The sequence below is a fragment of the Bactrocera tryoni genome, chromosome 5 (genome assembly GCF_016617805.1).
Source record: "Bactrocera tryoni isolate S06 chromosome 5, CSIRO_BtryS06_freeze2, whole genome shotgun sequence".
Classification (NCBI taxonomy): Eukaryota; Metazoa; Arthropoda; class Insecta; order Diptera; family Tephritidae; genus Bactrocera; species Bactrocera tryoni.
Window position 1 is genome coordinate 57430878 of NC_052503.1, and position 16017 is coordinate 57446894.

Below are 16017 nucleotides of genomic sequence, written 5' to 3' on the forward strand. Positions count from 1 at the left end.
AGAATAAAAATTCGAAAACTGTTCGAAGAGAAGTGTTTCAACTTACATTGTACATCGATGATTGTTTCGACTGTGCTCTTGCCGTGCTTATTGGAGGCAACACATGTGTAGACGCCGGAGTCATTGCGTGTCATTGGCGTGTTGATGATTAAAGCCTGATCCTGCCCCAGTTTCGTATTGTTGAAGTACCAACTGTAGTGAGCGCCTGCAATTGAGAAATACAAATTGAATTATATGTGTATTTGAATTGATTTTGTTCTCTGCAAAATGTATGGATAGTAAAATAATGTAGAAGTGTATATCCAGCAATTTACTTCCCATTCAACTGACTAAAAAAGATTTGTACTTTTCAGCTAGCAAGCCGTTTATTTTTATGGGTACATCTAAACTACCGTTAGAGTGGTTGGAGTGGAAATTATAGGCTAGATAAGCTAAGCTGATAACTTGTTCTCTCATAGAATTAAGGAGAAATGTTACTTTGCATTTCTTTTTAAGTGTTAAATAGAAGAGAAGTGTTCCCTTTTGAACTCAAATTGGTACGGATAGTGAATTATAAAATTAAAATCAACAAATTGAATAAAGTGTATATATCCGAAAGTCAATCATTTGGGACTGATTTATGGAATATCAAAAAATAAAAAAACCCAGTAATTCAGAGACTTATTTAGGAACAAGAGTTGGCAGTTATTATTTGTAATATTTTCCTCTCATTTAAGGGTAAAATTTGCTCTTTCTTTCATTCTATATATCTTTCTATTTAATTCTGTGCCTTCCCTTCTCTCTCTTCTAATCAATATATGTACATATATATATATGTATATAGCAAATTTTACCATGTCGAATATTCCAAATAATAACTGCCAATATATACATCTATATATATATATGTAGATTTTAATTTATTTCAATATAGCTTTTAAGTTTATTTTTATACTCTCGCAACAATGTTGCTAAGGAGAGTATTATAGTTTTGTTCACATAACGGTTGTTTGTAAGTCCTAAAACTAAAAGAGTCAGATATAGGGTTATATATACCAAAGTGATCAGGGTGACGAGTAGAAATCGGATGTCGTCTGTCCGTCCGTCCGTCCGTCTGTCCGTCCGTCCGTCCGTCCTCCGGATGTCTGTCCGTCTGTCCGTCCGTCCGTCTGTTCTGTCTGTCCGTCCGTCCGTCCGTCCCGTCCGTCTGTGCAAGCTGTAACTTGAGTAAGAATTGAGATATCATGATGAAACTTGGTACACGTATTCCTTGGCTCCATAAGAAGGTTAGGTTCGAAGATGGGCAAAATCGGCCCACTGCCACGCCCACAAAATGGCGGAAACCGAAAACCTATAAAGTGTCATAACTAAGCCATAAACAAAGATATTAAAGTGAAATTTGGCACAAAGGATCGCATTAGAGAGGGGCATATTTGGATGTAATTTTTTTGGAAAAGTGGGCGTGGCCCCGCCCCTACTAAGTTTTTTGTACGTATTTCGGAAACTACTATAGCTATGTCAACCAAACTCTACAGAGTCGGTTTCTTCAGGCATTTCCATATACAGTTCAAAAATGGAAGAAATCGGATAATAACCACGCCCACCTCCCATACAAAGGTTATGTTGAAAATCACTAAAAGTGCGTTAACGGACTACTCTACCGATTTCAATGAAATTCGGTATATAATATTTTCTTAACACCCTGATGACATGTACGAAATATAGGTGAAATCGGTTCACAACCACGCCTTCTTCCAATATAACGCTATTTTGAATTCCATCTGATGCCTTCTCTGTATAATATATACATACATTAGGAACCAATGATGATAGCGGAACAAAACTTTACAAAAATACGGTATTTGAAAAATATGTAAATGACGTATAATGAAATCTCGATTATCACTTTATCATGCGAGAGTATAAAATGTTCGGTGACACCCGAACTTACCCCTTCCTTACTTGTTAAATATAGCTTTTAATTTATTCAAAAGTGGCTTTAAGTTTATTTTTAACACGAAAATGTATTTTAATTAAAAGTTCAAAAGTAACAATGTAAACTAGTAATTTTAACGCTCGATCCGTCGCGCTCGCCGTCTCGTCTATTACTCGTCGTCCAATCAGTGAGATGATGCAACAGTTCACTGAGCCAGCTCGCTCAGGATAGAGTTGCCATCCCACATATATTCTTTTTTTAAGAGTTTTACAAATATTATGGACTCAGTTTCTTTTTGGGAGAGTTGTTGCAGCTTCGTGTAGTACCTATGTATGTCATATACATAAAAATGTATATATGATATAAGTATAATAAGCATCAATTCGCACTGCCAATCTCGAAGAGGCTGACGTATTTTTAGTTCCAGCGCTTCCGTTGATAAATAGCTAACAGTATCAGTATCACTCTTTTAATTTAGTATTACTATCTTTTTCATTAGCTGGGTCAACTCGCCAGAAGTGAGTGACACCACAGAGACTCTGGAGCCAAATATTAAATATTACAAACTATGAAGTAAATGAAGCAAGATGATGGAAGCTTAGTTGAAGCTTTTTTGAACACAATATTTGAACCAATTCACACTGAAACATCTTCGAAATTCTGAATTTTTTACAACTTCTTGTAGACTGGTTGGGAAAAGTTACATGAAACGGTAAGCGTAAGCTTCAGCAAGTTGAATAATCTGTTCTTCCTTAGTAGCATCTACACAGAGCTTAAAAAATTAATTGTATTTCCCTAAATAATCCGGCTGCCAACAATGATTTTGTATAAATCTCGACAAGACAACCTTCCTTAACGTGGAAGTGTATGTGTTTTGCATGTTGCGACATATTTAAATCCTGTTGATTTACAATTTGCAGCAAGTGTTTACAAAAATATGTTGACGCGGTCTTAAGACTTCCCATAGCACGCATGGGAACCCTTCAAAAATGTCAATTTCCACATGACTCAACCTCGATTTTCGCAAACGCCTTGACGCGCTGCTGACATAAGCGCATAATATAACGGTACCGTTGCGCCACTTGAGACCGCACGCCAGTCAACACGCTCCATCGGCGCGTCTCACAATCCACTGGCTAAGTGTGTGCGAGTTGGGCAGCTAAGACTGAGGCAGAAGTTGAGGCTACTGTGTGTTGCCATGTCACTCTTGTCATTTATGTCAACGCTGACAGAAATTGCTGACATTTTCAACTTGACATTTACTACAACCGTCAATACACTGTAACACAATAACAATCGAGCTGACATGACGTGTGTTTGTGCGTATTATTTGCATAACTGTCAGATGTAAAATAGATATATTTGTAATCTGCAATGGATACTTACTCGGGTTAGCTTTGGCATTGCAAATAACACGACCGGGTATAGTGCCTTCCTGCACGTAAACCTTCTCCTCCGAAACGGTTGAGTTCTCCGGCGCATCTGTTAGTGAGAAAGTGGTAGCAGAGGATTACAAAATGAAGCAAATGAAATAAGCTAAGAATATGTATGGATATTATTCAAAAATACTATACAATTCTACAAATATTTAATGTTTTTCGTTTTGCTGTTCAAAGGTTTGAGAGATTGTATCACTTGTCAAACCTTAGATATTTGTTCATAATTTTTCTTAGAACTCACATTCAATGGAAAAGTAAGTGGCGCTTTTGATGCCGGGTCCAACGGTGTTTCCTGTAGATACGCAAGTGTAGTTCGCGCTATCCGACTCGATGTCGAACTTTTGATTGGGCCAATTTGACATATTGAAGTGCTATGTACGAACACAGTGGGAAAAAAGGAAATGTTTTTTTATTGCTTAAATAAAATATAGAATATTTTAAAAAGATATTTTATTTCAAGATCTCATCTAGTTTTTGTTAAAAAAAAATGTTATGAGTCGCAAAATATGAGAAAGGAGACAACAAAAGACAAAAACTTAATTTCAGTGCTTGTAATAGCCAGCCATTATTACTTGGTCGAATTTTCTTCAATCCTCAAGTTTGGCAAAACTCAATTTCATACTTAAATTTTGAATTCACTTCTTTCATAAAATTTAGTCTTCAACGTATATAATCCGCCCAGGATTCTTTTTCTAGTAGACTATTTAAATGTCTTTTTTTATCATATTATATCAACCTGTTTCCAAATAACTTCTTAAGAAATGATTTCCGTACTCACCAGCACTGAGAGCATGCTCTCAAAGTCGCCCGTCGCCGGTGAAGCGTCCACGTACTTCTCCTTGATGAAGTACCGCGTGTCGTTCTTTTCAATGGGCTCTGTGCCCTTCAACCAGGTGATTTCACAGCGTGGCACACATTCGATACGACATGTCAGATTTGCTGTGCGCGATGTGTGCAACATGCCCGTATATGGCACCAGATTCTTGATGAAGAATGGTGGTGCATGCACTTCTAGATTAACGCTAGCCATGGCGCCCTTACCGCCCTCATTGTATGCGTAGCAAGAGTAGTTGGTGCGGCTGTCCAAACCCACCGGCTCCACAGTCCAATCTTTGGTGACGATATCCTGCAAGGGTCCAAGTCCTCCACGCTGCCAACGGAATCTATGTGGATGCATTAACATTTGGGCACGATAAGTAAAGGAGCCCATTTTGCGATATAACGAAAGTTGTTGTTGTTGTAGTGAAGAATTGATGTCGGTAAATATTGCAGATGAATCATATGAGGTTGATGTTGATGTTGATGTTGATGATAATTGTGATGAAGTGTTGTCCACCGCATACGGTTTCGCCACATTGTAGAGTGTTAGAATTTGTGATTTTGGTGAGAATGTGGTGAGTGTGAGCAATGTACATAGGGGTGTATGACTGTTCAGGCCAATTAGTGTATGCGTTTCTTTTTGAATTGTTTGATTGCTATGTTGTTGTTGGTGTTTGTCAAGCAATGGATAATTTTGTTGTATCAACGCCTCATAAGCTGCCTCAGCCTCAGAGGGGTTTAACACTTGAACAGTATGGAAATGTATATGGAATTGATCACCCGTATGGGGTGTGGTGGAGACAAGTGATGTTTGTGATTTGATTGTTGATGTAGTTGATAATTTGGTTATGGGATAAATGGAATTGTATGAGGATGCAAATTTGGTGACTTTGTCATGCTGCTTTACAGACCTATTCGATTCTGGATATCCAGGGTCGTCTACGGAACAAGAAAATGTCACACTCTTCTTCTTCACAGCAATCAACGGAAAGTGTGTGAGCGTGGCTGGACCGGGCTCATAATGTACCTGTGAGTGTAATATAAAATAAGAGAGTTTTACTAAAAACGAATAGCTAAAATATTGTGTGGAAAATTTATAAAGATAAACGCCAGTCTAGTCCAAAAGATGAATGAAATACCAAATATTGCGTTTAGCTCCACTCACCATTAACTCTTTATCTTCGCTACGTGGTCCCCAACCGGCGGCATTGTAGCCCTCACAAGAGTAATTGTAGAAGAAGCCGCGTCCAATGCTCTCCAACAGCAATTTACTTGGATCGATATGGCATAAGTCCTCCTGAAAATTCGGGATGAAAAAAATCAATAAATATTAAATACTAAAGTGGCATACTTCGAAATGAACAATTATCAACCTACAGCAACTTCACACCTGACACAAGTGTCTCCTACTTACTTTTGTCTCCTCACAATCGGGCAGCTCTTTGAGCAACGTCGAGTTGGCATACCAACGCACTTTTGTTAGCAGTGCCGGATTGGCCTCTAAGATGTTGCAGTAGAGTGTCACATTCGATTCGTCACTCTCCTTAACGGGACCCTCGGGTATCATCAGCACTTCTACAATTGGCACAACTGAAATGAATACGAACGCAAGCACATTAGTGGTGTCTATAGATATGTACAAAGAGATTCATATAATATGCGAGGGATAAAGCTGCGAAAGAGAGGAGAAGACACCGGTAAAGGACATTAGCAGCGTTTACTTGAACGGTAGTTACAACATGGGTAAACGACAATGACAATAGCACTTATGCAATAATAACAATAACAGTAAAACACTTATAGATAATAATAACAACAAAATTAAGTAAAAGTACTCGTATACTTCAAGGAGAAGAGAAGGGAGAGCGGAATTTCAGATATACATATTTGGGACCTGGCTGCTGTCACAGAGCAATAAACATTGTTTGCTGTATATATGTATCTATGCAGTATGACTCTTCGACACTTACACTGTACATCCAGGTCGATTTGCTGCTCGGAGATACCCTTGCCGATGGCATTTGATAGTTGACAGGTGTAGTTGCCGACATCCTCCTTGTCAGTAGAACGTATAACTAGTGCAACGTTCTCGGAGTTGCCACCCTCGTAGCGTTCCGTGTCGTTGACATTGACTGAATCACCGTTCCGATACCTGGAAATGGATGCAAAACGAAAAAAAGTAATTCATGTAGTTTAAGTCATGACAAAAGGAAGATGTGGAAGGTTATAATAGGTGTAGATAGTTACTTGGTAAGTGTATTTCTTAAAGGTAATATGTGCATTGGTGTAAAGCAAAAAGCAAACTGCCGCATAATATTTTTAAATGGAGACTTTTTAAGACAATGGCACAATTGATATTAAAGTTGTTATTCAAATTTTTGCAAAAACTTTCTTATATTTTTCAAATAACTCTGTACCAATCTATACCGATATAATACTGTGAGTTTACAGAAATCCATAACAACCAGAAGAAACCTGTCACAAAATACTAGATGAAAACCTGAACTTCATTAACCGGGCTGTCGTAAATTTTGGAATTTGGATACAATTCTGAAGACGATGGTGAACCATGGCAGATGAGAAGCCACGCCGGCTCAAAATGACAAAGACTCGTTTAATCTGAGCAGCGGTTATACAATTTTTGCCTCGACATATGACAATGGACGAATCTTGGTTCTTCATTTCGCTACAAAGATCAATTTATAGTCAGTTGAGTGGACTGCTGCGTGAAGCGAAAATATATATACATATTTATGTATGTCAAAAGAAAAACTTATATCATCAATACATAGATAAAAGGAACTCGATTTTCCTGTCCCTATGTCCCTTTGTATGCTTAAATCTCTAGAACTACGAAACGGATATTGATGCGGTTTTTTTGATATATAGAGGGATTGAAGAGAAAGATATATGTATATGTATAATCTGTCCGTCTGTCTGTGTGTATATATACGAACTATTCTCTCAGTTTTTAAGATATCGTTTTGAAATTTCGTAAACGTCATTTTCTCTTCAAGAAGCTGCTCATTTGTCGCAAATTCCGATATCGGACCACTATAACATATAGCTGCCATACAAACTGAACGATCGGAATCAAGTTCTTGTATGGAAAACTTTCACACAGGTTATTTTCTAAGATAACAATCTAATATACGAAGAAATTGTTCACATCACGATCGGAATCTAGTGCTGGTATGGAAAACTTTTGCATTTGACGTGATATCTTCACGAAATTCGACATGGATTACTGCTTGACGTAAAAACATAATCTGCGACAAAATTGTTCATATCGGATTACTATAGCTTCCATACAAACTGGAAACATAGTTACTAAAAGAAATGTACCTGGGAAGGGTATATTAGCTTCGGTGTAGCCTTAACTTCGGCTGCACCGAAGCTAATATACCCTTCCCAGGTACGTTTTTTCCTGTTTCTGAGTTTCTAATGCGATGTCGTAAATAATCAAATTTTTTCCGCTTACGTTGCAAACGCAAGGTGACATCTACTACTGCTACTACTACTTGTACCCATTGAAAAGGTTTACAGAAAATTTTTTTGTCATGTACTTTTTATGACAATTCATGGCTAATTCTCGGCCGGGGTCGGCGGTACTATAAACTAGGACGCGTTTATTATCGGAGCTCTCTAGCAAGGAAAATTTAATTGGAAACGATGAAGTATATGCGCATTTTTCAAACTAATCCTTCTAAAAAAATAATACAGTTGCTAAATATTTCGAATAGTAGAATAGAACTGCAACCAAATACATAGTGCAATGGATTATAACTGGCTCAGTAATCAGTCGATGAGTATTATACCACGTGCATCCCAAAAGACTGATGTCATAACCTTGCCAGCTGACTTTTTCGTATTTCCGCGCTTGAAGCCCGCTTCATCACGTGTAGTCCACTTTGCACAGAGCTTTCGCCTCTTCAGGGCTACCACTACCTTCATTTTCCTCGGTGCTCATTTCGCCTCTTACCAACTTAGCAAATCTCTTTTCAACGGTTGATCTCTCTGGTGCAAAGCCCAAATTCAACAGTATTTTTCCCCAAAAAGCAATGCTTTATTAACACGAGAAATGCTTTTATGATCCATTTTTTTGGAAACTAACTCAAGTTGCCTCACAAAAATGCTATATCTCATTAACTAAGGTAGTAGTAGCGTCACCCCCAGTAAAGCGTATATATGTAATATAATTATTTGATTTATTTGAGGAATTCCAACTTTTGTGGCAATAAAACGCTTTTAAAGCTTCAGACTTTATATTTTTAATAATAAATAAGCATAGAGGTAGATTTCTAATACAAGTATATAGCAATAGAAGTTAATTTATTATAGCATTACATAAGCATTTGTTGATCAGAGCTAATAAATTAGTTATGCATGTCGAATGTCGTTAGCGACATGTTTCAAGGTTCCGTCCAACTTGGCACGTTTGCCTTTGACTTGCAGCACGCTAAGATATGGCCTTGCAATTGCCGCGCTTGCATAAGCGTAGCGGAAGGCAAAATAAGGGAACTTGAAATGTAACATTACCCCGGCAACCTGCCCACTGCATGCAAATTGAATGCTCCTGCATTAGCCGGAAGATTAACAATGTGCGTCGGCTGGGGTTAAATTATTTGTCGGTATGCGCCATTTATATACCCAGCTGGTTCGATGAAATCAATCGTAGGATGGAAAGTCATTTACTTGGAAGCGATTTAAAATGAATTAAGCGTGGCATTAACTATTGAAGCGTAACATAGACGATAATCATGGGTTGTATTCAATTTGTGCTCATCGGAAATGCAATGGCATAACTGAAGAGGAATATTTTCCTTGCATCAAACCGTAAGGCGTTTTCACAGTGGCCTCAAGCAGTTAGCAGTTTGCTGCAGCCTTTTAGGCGCAAGTTTTACTTATTCCTTGAAATTTCGATATCATGACTGAGCAACTCGAACAATATGTTGCTTGAATTACAATTGACTCTCATTACATTAAAGCTTGACGCTACAAAAACAATATCGAATAGCCAATTCTTACTGTTCAAGCTAACGAGTATCAATTCTGCTGCATTGCATATTTTTGGGGAAAAGAAAGCTTTCGATCGCAATGGATTTCGCAGCTAAAAATGATGTTGCGAACGGCAAAATGCCAATGCCATTAAACCGTCAAGGCCTAGATTTTATGGAAGTAAATTTCTGAGGGAATAAATTTTGCAAAATACTTCAAAACTTCGTATGTGTGTTGCTTATCAGCCTGTCTGAGCATTAATACAATGTTTTGTTGCTTTTTCCGATTGTGGCGATAAATTTTTGACCGTAATGCAACCGAATGACAGAAGGTGTGCCATAAAATTTAATTGATTTACCAGAAGAAAAGCAGACACCGCTGAAAGAAATGCGTAAGCAAATAAGAAGGAGACTGGTTGGAGGCTGGATGGATAAGGCAAGCTGGGTAAAGGATTCAACCTAGCTTTAGGATTATGTTCCATAAAAAATTTAAGCTATCCCACATTATCGGGTTATTGGAATAAAATTTTTATTCAAAACCTAAATTAGAAAGCATTTTTTAGCATGTAAGAAATAGGGGTTATGACAGTTTCGTCTATTTAACTTCTTTAGAGTACGTTTGAGAGAGAATTTTATTACTTCTTGATTCCGTGAACGAAATAAAAGTTAAGCTGGTTGGTGCGTTATGCCACGCAATTAAGCACAAGGATTTGACACTGTTAAATGGCTGCTCCGTTTCTGCGAGGCTGACTGTCAAATATCATGGAAATTAAAAGGTCGACTAAACACCGTAATCAATTTTTCCGAAATCTAACAAAACTACTATCAACTAATCTCGACTAAACCGTTAATGCTATTTTTTTACATTCTCAATTTTAGAAAGAAAAGAACACTATATGAACCACCCTATATCTAACATATAATTATGTCTGTGTAGCGTGTTTCAACATTGTTTATGCCTGCTTACCTTAATTTTTATGAACAAATCTGATATACCCATTTGTTATAGGTTTATCTCGGGTATAAAGACAGAATTTTAAACAATATGCAATTGGTGCGCAAAAAGTAATTGCAATGACGGCATTGCCTGCGGAAGCAGAGAAAGATAATATTTCTGCGTACTTTTCAGGAGTCCTTGCATCACCTGCCCAAGCACAAGTGTCCGAGCACATACTGACACACACGCATACACTTAAAACCACATCTGCAGGGCATTAAGAAACGAGCAATGCGTCGCGCGTTATAAATCTGCTCGTCGTTTTCGGGCGGCAACGGTATTCGACCAACTGTAGGGCGTAATTAATTTTATTGTAATTATCGGTCGTAGCAACAATGGCAAATGGCGCAATAAGCCAACATGTCGGAAAAGTTAAGAACGCTCGAGCGCAGTTGGCCTCAATGCGACAGGATGGACGGCTGCCCATGGAAAGGCCCTGCTGTGTGCATCTCAGACTGCACTTTTAATGCGCCATTTTATCTCTATACATATGTATGAGTATATATAAAGATATATGCAGATAGAATGAAGAAAGCGCAAATGAGTTGCCAGAACACTCTGAGAGTCAATCTGTAAGCGAAGCGTTTCGCACTTTAAAATATTACACGGCGTCATTCCACATACATACTTGCAACAAAATTTAAAGTCTTTGTGGAAAGAATGGCGTCGTTTTTCTGTAGGCGGTGCTCGCTTAATTGCTTGACTAAAAAATTGCTTAATTGCGAGTAATGAATTTTAATGGGTAGTGACCGTGGATTTACAATTAATTCGTATTTTTAATTGGATTGCAGTTGTGACTGTATGTTAAGGCATTCAATGCGGGTTTTAAAATGTGAAAATAAACACATCTCTGAAAGTTTAAGTCATATAGCATTTCATTGGAATCTCGTTTATATTTTAATGATATATGCTTAAGCTGACTATTGTTTAATAAAAAAATTTATAATCCCAAGCATCTCATCACATCGCCTAGTATTCACATTTAAGAAGTCAGTTTTGGCTTTTACTGAAAACGTTCCACATATGCCATCGTATGAAATTTATCGCGCTCCTTCGTTTTGCTGAGATAAGCTAGTTTACTACTGCGTTCAAACACTCCAACGTTTGTTGCCTTATCAAAGTTTTGGAAGCCGGAGGAACGAGGTAGTGCGAAAGACAACATTTTGCAGAAGATGTTGAGAATAATTATCATCAAAATTTCCCTCGCTTGAACACAGTCTAAGTAACTTTTCTTATCCTTAGATTTAAATATTCATACAAAGTGCAATTTTCTTTAAGGATTAAAATATAGCTTTGGAAGAGATGGACAAAATAAACTTAAAATACGGAAACAGCTCTTCATTAAGCTGCCAAACAAATACAACATCAAAATATGTCTGCGATGAACATAACGAAATCTTGAAGTCAATTAAATTTATGTCCCCATACTTAACAATGTGTGAGTTTCAAAGAGCGTATATTAATTATGAAGCTGCTGGCCTATGTCTAACAAGTGTCGAGAAATCGGTAGAGGGTGTGTGTGAATTTATATGTCGAACATCCGATGAAAGTAGGTTTGTCGGTTGGAACTAATAGATATTCTACTTGTAGTCATGCCATTGACTAAATCATAAACCTGTTCATAGTTTAATGTATATTTTTGATCAGGTGTTACCTCTGTAAAGTCATTTATACGATTACATTACCAATCAAGTAAAAGATGTAGATGAAATTTAAATCAGCCTTTTTGAAGTAATATCTAAGTATTTAATTTTTCAGCCGCAATCGGCGCTAATCATATCTTTTTCTTTCAGCAATTTACCAAGAAAGAAATTTCATATACTGTTTATATACCATAACTTCGTATCAAGAATATTCCGATATTTACACAGGCGCTAGGTTACATACACGCACTTGCTCTCAGTTGACACTTTATGTGTTTTAATCAGAACAACCGCTTGACAAGTGCACTTTCAACGCGTCAGGATGCGGATCAGTGGGTCAAAGAGCGAACATTTTTGAAATTGTATTAAAATTTCGATAAAAGCGCGTGACACTCGAGGAATGTGTCAGGCGCACTCATGAATAAGAGGTGGATCCAGAAGAAGAAGACATATCTGCGAGAAAATGCATAGAAGTGGAGTCGGTGCAAGTCTTGTTTCCACGCTCTTAATTCGAACGCACGCACAGTGTGGTGACCCATAAACGCGCACACATCCACAGAGCAAGTGCCGCAGATGTTACAGCGAGTAAACTTCGGGGTCACTGAATAACTGGAAATGTGATTGTGCGCTGTAACGTAGAAGTAGTTGCTGAAGTAGTAGTATATAGTAGGATATATAGGTGGCTGACAACAAAAGTTCGCGCGAATGTGCAGACACACAACGAAAAATGAACGCGGAAAACGGTAAATGACACGTGCCAACCTGCTGCGTTGTGGATAGTGCGGCTGGAAAACGAAATTGCTCGCATAAACAATAGGTGGATGCGAATGTGGCAATGCCGTTGACACATTGTAGAACAAAATAGTTGAAAGGAATTAAGAGACGCAGTCTGTTGTTGGGAAAGACTGTGGCGGATATACATAGTTAGTAGAGTGGCAGTCGAGAGCTCGGTGGTAAGTAAGAATACTGTCGGCTAAAATATGCATGGAGGTGAGCAAAATTTTTTGGAAGATTTACAGATTAGAAGTTCTATGACAACTTTTGTTACAATATAAGTTTCATATTTTAAGTCCCAAACAAGTTTTTTGGTGTATGTTCTGAAATAGAAAGTCTATTGAAACTCGGCTTCACGAACAATAGCGTGAGTGACGAAGTGAACGTTCTAGGCAAATAGGAAGAAAACTAAAAAAATTTAAATTGGCGGTAAACGTTCAGTTGAAAGTCGGGCCTGTATAATCGGTACAGAAAAGACTTTATCGAACCAGAGGATTACGGAAACTAGATGGAGTTTCTCTAAAGTAGTGGACGAATGTTTTCGCTCGCTGGGAATATTGCTGCAATAACAACAGCAGAGTCTGTAAGTTATTGTAATTGTGCTAAAATTAGAGACTTGTTTTTATCAGTCCATTTCAAATTTCTTTAATAAAAAATAGTTCTATTTGGTTGCCTTCAAGGAATCGAAAAATATCGTAATTAAAAATCAAAAAACTCGAAAATATGGTTTATATATATACATATATACATATTTTGCCACGTTCTAATAAAAAAACCAAAACCAGATTTTCGAGTTTATATATATATATATATAATATTCGTTTTTGTACTACTAATATCTTTTTGGATCACTATACCTCGCTATGAGTCGTTTGCGCTTGTGGCATATGTGTATATCAACGCGAGTTCAACGGTTAACATTTTAAAAGGAACTGCCGCTAGTTGTAACGGCAAACTGTTATAAATGTACATACTTGTATGTATGTATGTGTGCAGTTTCGAAATCCGATCCGTACTAGCAACAGTCAAGTAATTCCGACTCTTGACTAAAAAGTCGTTATATCAAACGTTGTTATTGTTTTCCAAATATGACCTTTTACGCATTCTCAGAGACAGTCAGTCAACGAGACAAGAGCGTTACACTTTGCAGGGGTGCACAGGCGTGGTGAAGAAGGGGTACAACTGCTGCTGGAGAGGTGTTTGGATTTGTTCGACAACTCAAGTTATGTGAAGAGAATGCCTGCGACATATTTGTGCCACAATTTGTTGCAGGCATACATAAAAACTATGCGTCGGTGCCACGTAAAGAAATCGCACGTCACCTACAAACACAGAGACACATGTGTGTCATGTACTAGTGGGGTCTGGCTAGTGGGTGTGTGGATATTGTAAATTTTGCGCAAAGATTGCAGTTGCAAAAGTAAGGCGCTCGCGCGAAGCGGGGCCAACCAGTCACTTACACACGCTTACATACGCAGCTCAAGAGTATAAGCAGTCTTGCAACGAAATTGCTGCAATCCAAGTGGCAGCTACAGAATCTGTTTGTTTTATTGCGGCAGGATTTGTGCGCCACATGCCGCCATCGGGAGCGTAGAGAGCCCGAGTGCCGATGAAATAGTGGGTGTTGTAAATGTAACATTGCTGGCTTATTCGCAAGTTTGTTATGAGTTGGCGGTGCTGCAGTCATTGTTGTTGTTCATGCTGCTGTTGTTGAATTTTATGCTTTTTGAATACGGAATTTGCGCTTTTGTGGCAATTGCAATTTATGCAACATTCTAACGTCGCATATGCACGCATTCACAGTGTGGCACATGTGCATAAATCGGCGCATATTTACCACAAGGCTTCGCAAATACACACATACACATGCTTTAGATGACTTTTAGAGTGGCTTGTTTTTGCTATAGCTGATGTTGCATGCCGCACTTGCTAGTTAGCCGAACTGTCAACTGTAAACAAGCAAAATATCAACACAGCAAAACGTTGCAGTGCGCTCCTGCCACATTGCAGAGTGCAACAAAAAAGAAAAAACAAAAAACATGCAACAAATATGAAGTCACACCATCCGACGAGGCAGCCAACCGAGCAAACGTACAATCAGCGTGCGAAGAAGCGCATTTGAAGCGGCTGACAGTCTTTGGGCTGTTGCTGCCACTGTGGCAAGCTGCATATTTACTTGTTGTTACATATATCGTTGTTGTTGTTGTGCTTCAATCAGGCTCCTGTCTCTTCATCTCCCCGCTATTGCGGCAGGCAGAGCAGTTGTGTCAGAGCAACAGCAGGAAGGATGTGCCCTCAGGACTTGACTTATGAATTGGCGCTTGAAATAGAGAAAATACCGAAATGAAGAAATGCACTCAAGTTGACAGCTGGAGCACTGCGGAAGCGAGTAAGAAAGGCATGTGTGCTCCCGAACAACTGCGGACTGCAAACAAATGCAGGCGTCCCATTTGTTTTCCAGTTTTCAAGTGCAGCGTTGCACACACCCTCTTCACTTACGCCTCTTAAGCGCTCCGTGTCAGTGTCGCTTGGTTTCCAGATATATTCTCTGATATCTTTGAATATCTTATTTTGGTCTGTCGTGCCACAATTGCGTAAATACATCTCTTTGAATTTACTCCATATATGTGCAACATGCAACGCATTTCACAACACATGACATCTAATGTATTCACTTACATTCATATATGTATGTGTGTTTGCATAAATCTAGTAGTGAGCTTTGCATTTATGGATGGCTGTATGTTCTTCTTCTTGGTCACGAAAAGTCCATGTGTGGCAGTCACATACTTTTACAAGGAATAATTTTCTTTCGGCACGTTTTTCGTACTCTGATTGGAATTTAAAAATCACCAAACTCATAAGCACACTAATTGTGCAACACTTTACAAAGTACAATTTGGACTTGGAAAATATAAAGATGAGTAATTGTTAAGGACTTATAAGTTGTTTGCTTGTGGCGGGAAGCACTTTGCATCCATATTAGTTGCAAGGGTGATTTTCTGTAACAAACTGTGGTGTACCCTGAAAGTTACCTGACTTTCAACTGTTTAGTGGATTTTATAAAACCATAAAATGAGAGAATTAACATTAGAATTGTAATAAAGAGAGATAATGAAACTTTTTCAAATTAAGTTATATCAACAGTTTGTTAAATTATTTAAATCCCGAGAGTATCATATATTCACTATACAAATTGTAAGACACGAAGACAATCTTTCTGAATTAAGTGACTATGAGCAAAGGTAGACAAAGACTTTGCTTACAATTTTAAAATTCTTTATTTATTCTTTAAAGTCTATGTCGTTCCCATCAAAGTAGTCCCCCTTGACCCCAATATATTTGTAACAACGTTTTTTCCAATCTCGAAGTACTTGTTAAAGTCAATTTCCGGAAAAGCTTTCAATGTGATTAGCGGTTCACGTTTAATGTC

The 16017-nt window shown here is 38.1% G+C and overlaps 1 protein-coding gene across 9 annotated transcripts in view; it reads right to left on the minus strand.

The window, feature by feature from the left end:
* The window catches only part of LOC120778691 (hemicentin-1), a 532407-nt gene that overhangs the window by 43743 nt on the left and 472647 nt on the right, over positions 1 to 16017 (minus strand). For all 9 annotated transcript variants that reach the window (XM_040110644.1, XM_040110643.1, XM_040110645.1 and 6 more), the window contains exons 11-18: positions 6144 to 6325; positions 5588 to 5763; positions 5339 to 5470; positions 5085 to 5200; positions 4133 to 4517; positions 3596 to 3725; positions 3302 to 3397; positions 47 to 205 (exon numbers count right to left, since the gene is read on the minus strand). In XM_040110644.1, the coding sequence (XP_039966578.1) occupies positions 47 to 205; positions 3302 to 3397; positions 3596 to 3725; positions 4133 to 4517; positions 5085 to 5200; positions 5339 to 5470; positions 5588 to 5763; positions 6144 to 6325 (1376 nt within the window). The remainder of the gene's footprint in view (positions 1 to 46; positions 206 to 3301; positions 3398 to 3595; positions 3726 to 4132; positions 4518 to 5084; positions 5201 to 5338; positions 5471 to 5587; positions 5764 to 6143; positions 6326 to 16017) is intronic.